Source organism: Benincasa hispida, chromosome 6 (genome assembly GCF_027475165.1).
Source record: "Benincasa hispida cultivar pf3 chromosome 6, pf3_genome.v1.1, whole genome shotgun sequence".
Lineage (NCBI taxonomy): Eukaryota > Viridiplantae > Streptophyta > Magnoliopsida > Cucurbitales > Cucurbitaceae > Benincasa > Benincasa hispida.
The window spans coordinates 13865063-13872942 of NC_143483.1; the positions used below are offsets into that span (position 1 = coordinate 13865063).

At 31.6% G+C, this 7880-nt stretch overlaps 1 protein-coding gene across 2 annotated transcripts; it reads left to right on the forward strand.

The window, feature by feature from the left end:
- The first annotated feature begins 2326 nt into the window (after positions 1-2326).
- Positions 2327-7654, forward strand: LOC120080391 (cystinosin homolog). Of its 2 annotated transcripts, XM_090314633.1 has the most exons (10): positions 2327-2461; positions 2581-2712; positions 2817-2949; positions 3333-3422; positions 3528-3652; positions 4991-5033; positions 5385-5502; positions 5589-5638; positions 5926-6073; positions 7301-7654. In XM_090314633.1, the coding sequence occupies exons 2-9, from the start codon at positions 2594-2596 to the stop codon at positions 6070-6072; spliced, it is 825 nt and encodes a 274-aa protein (XP_090170759.1). In that variant the 5' UTR covers positions 2327-2461; positions 2581-2593; the 3' UTR covers position 6073; positions 7301-7654. The 2 variants fall into 2 exon arrangements, with proteins under 2 accessions (XP_090170759.1, XP_090170760.1); XM_090314634.1 differs by lacking the exon at positions 7301-7654 and having other exon boundaries at positions 2904-2949; positions 5926-6264.
- The last annotated feature ends 226 nt before the right edge of the window (positions 7655-7880 follow it).

Genomic DNA, 7880 nt, shown 5'->3' on the forward strand with positions numbered 1-7880 from the left:
GACTTAAGGAGCAAGATGTATTTATAGGGGTAAAACGGTAATTTTGACCTAGCTATAAATATAAATGACCTATGAAAGATCGACTAACTGATCATGGGTAAATCAAGTGAACAAGAATATATCTACAGTGAGGAGAGTGCAATTAACGAGCTATAGTGATATGTCTCGGTAGTTAACGAATATTGATTAATTTGGATTAAACAGTTTAACCGAATAATCTCAAATCATTGAAGCTCATGATCTGTAGGTCCATAAGGTCTTTCTACTAGCTCGTAAAAAATTAAACCTTGGATTAAAATATTAGGGTTTGGATTTGAAATGTTCAAATTCAATTATAGGGTTTGGATAATTATATTTGATATAATTAACATTTAAATTTATTGAAAGTAAACATATTTGAAGAGATAAATATATTTAAATAATGATTTAAATATTGATTACATGAATAAGATTCATGTTTAAATTAGGTGTTTTATTGATTTAATATTTGATATTAAATGATTATTTAATTAATTAATTAATTAAATTAAATTCATATTTAAAAGAAGAAATTCAATTTAAAAAATTGAATTTAAATTAGATTTAATTTAGTTTTTGTTTATTTTGATAAAATGAAAAATTAGAATTTAAAAAAGGTTCTAAATTGTCAAAGTGAATTTATCCCAAAAATTGAATTTTGAGTGGATTAATCCATAAGTTAACACCTAGCCCACTTGGATAGTGCTAATTGAAGTTCAATCAGATGATCATTGTAGTGTTTGCATTAATCAAATGAATAAATACTTCAAATTTCTAAAATTTGGGGATTATGCAATCAGAATTTTGAGAAATTTTGCAGAAAGCTTTTTTCTCTCAAACCCTCTCCAATCCATCTCCAACACCTTTCCAATTCAGAGTTCCATCACTCAAATCCAATGTTGAGAATAATAGAAAAGATTCTCTTGGTGGTCTACTGAAGATTTGAAGATCAAATTCATGGAATTAGCAAGGATTTAGAGGATTCTACAAAGGTTGTAAATTCTGAAACCCTTTTTGTATATTCTTGTGTTTTAGTATGCTTGTGACTCAAATTAAGTGTAATTAGAGTGCTTAATGATTATGTTATTTTCCGTTTTATCCATGTTTACTCTATCATATTTATCATTTTGATATGTTTTAATTAGGGCTGGCAAAATTCCCTATGGGGAATCCCTAATTTATCTGGGAATGGGGTCAAACCAGGGACTTCTTTAGGATCCCAAACCAGGGATGGGGTGAGGATGAAGAGGGTATCCCCGCCCCGTCCCAGACTACACTCGGATTAGATTTTTAATATATATTATTTTAACCTTTTACATTTAGCTTAGATTTTTATTTAACCCAATCTAAATCTAATGAAAGTGCCCACGCCCAAACAAAAGAAAATATTAGGATTTTTTATTTTTTTTTAAAAAAAGGTTCCTATGGAGAAACAATAGGGGAAATGGGTGAGGATAGGACGGGAACCCCTTCTTGCCTCAACCGGACTCCGTTGCCAACACTAATAAGAGATTTTGACTTTGAAATTTTGTGTGATTTTGTGGGATTTTATGATTTAACTTAAAATTTTGGTTATTGAGAAAATTGGTATAAGCTAAAATTTGGAAAATTAAGAAAAAATAAAAGTATCTATATGAAAAAAGAGGATATTTCTTTAATTTGTTTTTAAATTAAAATTTTCAAATTTAACAAAACTTCAAACAAATTGATCACCATATTAATGCTACGAGCATTTTTAATTTTTTTTTTAAAAAACTTAAAGTTATTTTTGCAACGATTGTTTTTGTTCATATACTAACTATGAAGATATGTTTGAACTTTTTTAAGTTGAGAGTATTTTTAAACTTTTGAAAGTTTAAGGATATTTTTTAAACAAAATTTTAACGATTTCCATCCAAAATTAATAACAAAAGTATTTTTTAAACACTTTTTGAAAGTTTCAATATAAAGTTTTGAAAGTTGAAATATATTTTTTTATATAAAGTACAAAGTTAAAGATACATTTTTTAGAATTTAGCCAAACTCAAACCTGCATAATTTTAACTATTGTTAAAAAAAATTGCAATTATAGTGACATATTTGTAATTGTTTTAATTAAAAAGGTAAAATGGTAAAAAACATTTAAAAAAGTCACCTTTTAAAGATTTCAATTATAGATATTGATGTTTTATAGTCTTCTTTTAAATAGAAATATCGTCTTTAAAACACGGTTGTATTAACCAAAATAAAATAAATTAAGGATAAGGTGCACAAACCTATGGAACAGCCCTGAATTAGATAATTAACCGATGTTGACCTATTTCCATATGCATATGCCTCGCTTTACGACTCTATTCCATTTTTCATTTTCTCTTATAAGTTACAACATTCTACAAATTATATTTAAAAATAAGAAAAAAGATTATTTTATTTTCCGCCGGTGAATCCTCCCCTCGATCCGCCGGTAACTATCAGCGTTCATCGTCTTTCTCTGCTTCTGAATTTCGATTTGACGGATCAAATTTCACTTTCCGACGATAATCTTCTCCTTCTTGTTTTTCCTTTGCGTTCGCCGGAAATCAGGAAACGAAGAGAAATGGCGTCGTGGAATTCGATTCCGCTCGAGATTACCTACGAAGTACTCGGATGGTTCGCCTTCGTTTCCTGGTCCATCAGTTTCTATCCTCAAGTCATCTTAAATTTCCGTAGGAAAAGGTACTTTCGTTCATTTCCTTTTGTTTATTCGATCCGATTTCTTCTTCTTGATTTATCGTTGTTTTTTTTTTTTTTTTTTTTTTTTTTTTTTGGTGTTGATGTAGTGTCGTGGGACTGAACTTCGATTTTGTGCTGTTAAATTTGACTAAGCACTCGACATATTTGATATATAATGCCTCGCTTTACTTCAGCTCGGCTGTTCAGAAACAGTACTTCGAGAAATATGGTTACGATCAGGTCACTCTAATTCCTTTACCTTCTTGCTTTTTTGTTCAAATTTTAGGGGTGAACTTCTCGTTGTGTGTTCTTCTGTTTTCATGTTTTGATGTTGGAATTAATGTTGCATTCGTTGAATATATCTTGTGTTTATGGCCGCTTTAGAATAACTTATTGTGTTGGACTTCACAACTACAAGCATATTTTGCCAGGAAAATCTAGATGTGGAAGTTTGAACTCAATATCCTGCTATTTAATGTGAATTAGTGTGTGTTCGTGTTTAGCATGTCAACATGTTAGAATATTTATTCAACTTCATTAGTCAATACATGTATAGAGTTTTTGGATCCTTCCTTCCACCTTTATATTTCTACTGATTTTGTTGATTTTCTTGGATCCCTCAGATGATACCTGTTGCTGCAAATGATGTTGCTTTCTCAATACATGCTGTTCTGTTGACGGCAATCACCTTGTTCCAAATTGTGATATATGATGTGAGCAGTTTGGGATTCTTCTCTAAGTTCATATTTGTTCTGTCCGCTGATCTAGTTAAATATTGGTTTTAGTAACATATTTGTTGTTTTCTTTTACTTTTGCAGCGCGGAACTCAGATAGTTTCCAAAGTATCACTGACAATTGTTACTGTTGTATGGCTATTTGCCGCAATTTGTTTCTTCATTGGTCTGTCTAGCCATTCTTGGCTCTGGCTAATTTCCATATTCAAGTAAGTGGGTTCTTAAGATGTTTCCTGAATGGTGATATTTTTTTAGTTGGCACTTTAAATCTTTTGATGATCTATTGTGTACTGAACCAACCTATGACTGGAATTCTTCTGCTATACTTTATTAACTTATAACGATGTGAAAAGCTACCTTAACATTTCACAAATCTGATTGCTGTTTGTCTTAGCACATAAATTATTGAATTTCTCTGCTACAAAATAACTTCCTGAAAAGAGGTTCGTCATTTGAACTCTTCCCACCCCCCCTTTTAGCAATATCCTAGCCAAGGTCTAAAAAGCCACGTGCCCTGCACCACATTGGTGCCTTTGCAAGAATCACCATTAAAACTGATATTACCACTTCCATAGCTATAGATTTCTAGGACTTCAATTATTCAAGCAGAAATAATGGTGCAAGAATCAAGATTTGCTTCTTCAAACTCTCGAAAATGTTTGTTTGACGATGACAGATTTTTTTTCCCCTTTTATGAACTTTAATGATGACAGTTGAAGATGTCCTTTTAGGAAATTTGACCAGAGAGAAACTTTAATGGCTTTCAAGATGGAAATGTGATGATGAGATCGTGGAAGAGGTCATGTTTTTGGTTTTTAGATATACTTATTTGATTGAATCGTTGTGTAATTATCTTCCTCTAGGATTCTACCTTTTATTTGGATAAGAAATGGTATCACTTTATTAATAGCCAGTAGAAGGGCGGCATGGCAATATCTGCCCTGCCAGAAACGGTGTTAATCTACATTAATCAAGTTGTAGAGTACTTAAAGTGAGAAGAAAACCTTTAGATAAAGCACTGCAATTAGAGACTGTTTAGTGTGTACCGTATATGTTCAACAATTACCTTATAATTTGTCTTTGAAGATCATTTTGTTCCCTCAATCCGTAAAGCTAACTGAAGAGCTTTTGAAGCAATTTTTCAAAGGACTCTAGCCTTACCATGAACCATCTAGGAGTTGACCAGAAAGAACTTTGGGAAGCAAAAACTAATATCCTTAAGGCAACACACGAAGCCAATTTATGAAAAGAAAGTTCAGCCAAGCCACAATGGATGGAATATATTGTAGTGTTTTCCTACCTACTCTACAACTTGATCTTACTTGATGTTAGATAGTCTTTTGGGGATTATCTTTTTAAATTCTATCTTGGATGTATTGAATTCTAACTTTTTGGGGGTTGTCTTGTTATTAGCAGTAGTAGTGCCAAGTCTAGTTTTACAACCCGGTATCAAACAGAACTTTTTTTTATCACTCAATTTGTTGCTTCTTTGTAGAGTATCCCAACTATAGATTGCCTTTTAACCTTGAAATCTTTAATGTTGACAGCTCAATTCAAGTATTTATGACGGCTATTAAATACATACCTCAGGTGAGAATTTCTTGCTTGTTAAATTTTGTTACCAAAAGAGACTTGACCCATCGGTCTACTACCAAAATCCATATGATCAAATTAGATTGATTAGTTCTCATACTAGGAATTGGCTTTGCACCTTGGTGATTGTTCATCTTTGGGTCTGCCTAGTGCCGAAAGCAAAGAATGAAAATTAGCATACCAGGATAGAAAATCAGCTTTGGCTTGATTAAAATGTTACATGCATAGGAGCAATAAATTATCACGCCCGAGCCTGTTATCTTTTTGTCCAAGTAATTGTATTATTTCAGTTAAAATTCTAAGGGAAAATGCATACATCTTGATGCTTATTAATAATGCATTATAAAGGCTATCATGAACTTTTTGCGGAAGAGCACCGATGGATTCAGCATTGGCAACATACTACTCGACTTTCTGGGAGGGTTGGCAAATTATGCGCAGATGACAGTGCAGTCCATAGATCAAAGTATGCTATCTTTGTCCTTGACTTTTGGCTGTAGCGTGTGAATTTTTGACCTGGGTTATATAAATTCAACTTTCTTTTTCTTCCAGATTCATGGGTAAACTTTTATGGCAATATTGGGAAGACATTGCTCTCTTTGGTATGGATTCTTCTCTAGTTCTATGATAAACGTTCTTTTTCTTGTACTTGTTTGTGGACTTCGAACTTCAATCTTCACACGTTTCAATATACGGCTTTGTTGAGTGAATGGAAAACTACAACATTGCAGTCTCTGAGATGCAGGAAATGAAAGATTAACCGAGTCCAAAACTTCTTGTTTAACAATGCATCTGAGACCATTTCTATGCGCTGAAGAAATACAAGGGAAAGATCCGTTACTTCTCACTGATAACAATGCATTTGCTGTTATTTACATTTTTTTTGCAGATAAGTATATTTTTTGATCTTCTTTTCATGCTTCAACATTATGTACTATATCCTGGCAAGATGCCGATTGTGTCTCAGAAAGCCGATGCAGAGAGCAGAGAGACACTTATCACGCCTCCGGGTCGCCCAGAATCAGAAGATGTGTAAGGTTAGGCTTCTCTAACGTGTAGCCAAAATGTCTTTGGTATGTGTAAAAATTTGTCAATCATGGCATAGAAACACATTGCTTTGTCAACTTTGATAGATGAAACAAATTTCATTGAAGCTTTAGATGTAAATATAAAACATATATAGTGGGTTATTCTATTTTTTGATATGAAGACATTGGGGTGTTATCTAGATCTTGATTGTTTATTTTGCGATGGTTTTGAACATGAAAGTAACTGCAGTGAACTCTATTTGGTAGCTAGCTAAGATTTTAGGCCCATCGGGTTCTCTCCAACCTCCAAAACCACTGATAAATTATATCTTTTTGTTTATTTTTTTATATTATGGGAGAATCGAACCTCAACATTGAGGTTAAACTTACATGTTTATGTCAGTTGAATCTGTATCTATGGCATGAAAATTAATTACTTAACAATTTTTAGTTAGTAACGTTAAAAAAAAACACTTAATATTGTAGTTTGTTACTCATTAATATTGTAGTTATTGAATCTTAAATAATCTTTTCATAACTATTCAGGTAGATTTCAATCGCTTTTTTAAATTTGTAATTTTGTGGATAATTAAACAAATTGTGTTTCATTTTTTTTAGTACAATAACTGTGGGGATGAGGGATCAAACCTCCCATCTTTAAGATGGAAGGTCACACTAATTACCGTGGAGCTAAGCTCGCTTTGACAAAAAATTGTGTTTCATTATTGACGATTCTTTGTAGGACATGACTTAATAATAACGATCAGTTCATAAAATGAAGGTTAGAGATGTGACAATTGAGAGGTTAAGAGTGTGGCAATTGCTATAGTTTAATGTTGATTTTTACCTTTCTTTTACCCCTAAATTTATTGTCTAGAAGAAAATCTTTTAGAATAAGTATCTTAAAACATTGGTTCATTCTCTAAAATTTATTTATTTCTAATTTAATCTGGAAAGTTAAAAGGTCTCATTTTGATCTTCCAAATTTTGAAAGGCAAGTTTTGTCATTGTTATTAAGATAAGATATGAGTTAAACTTTGACAAAGAAAATAACACGACATTTTTCGCTTGAAATAAAAAATACGATCACTGTGTATTTTTTTTCTTTGTTGCGTTTAATGTGTATAATAAATAGCTTATAATATAAAAATAATAGTATTAATATATTAAACATTGCCCATATAGAAATTGAGAAACGTAGTCAATAATTTTAATCGATACAATCTCAAATTTCAGAAATTAGGTTTTAATATTGCGAAGGTCGTGACATTCAATTTACGCCCAATTCTGATTGGATTGTCTCGAGGTGATTAAGGTGTTAAATTGGGCTAAAGACTCTACACAGGGCTTTGAGGTATGTCTCCTTCTCCCAAGTCCCCAGGTTCGTCGTGCGCACAACACCCTAGCTATACCTTGCGAAAAAGGCATTGGAACAGAAAATTTGTTCACTTCATATTGCTCTCCCTTATTCTGGATGCTTCTCTTTATTTGTGAATCTTAATGTAATTTTTTACTTCTTCTGGTTATCTTTCTCCAAAAAGAAAAAACTATCCATCAATGTTGAATTATGGTATTTAATTTTTGTTGACATGTTGATATCTTAAAAAAAAAAATTGACATAGATAAGAGGAGTAAATCCACTTTTATATTATATTGTAAGAAATCCATATAAAAATAAAAATGTTATTAATGTAAATATAATATAAACAATAAAATATTAATCTTGAAAAACAAATGTAAACTATTTATTTATTAATTTTAGTTTCTTTTTTAAGGTTCGAAATATCGAGGTCTCAGTTTTATGGAAATATTGATG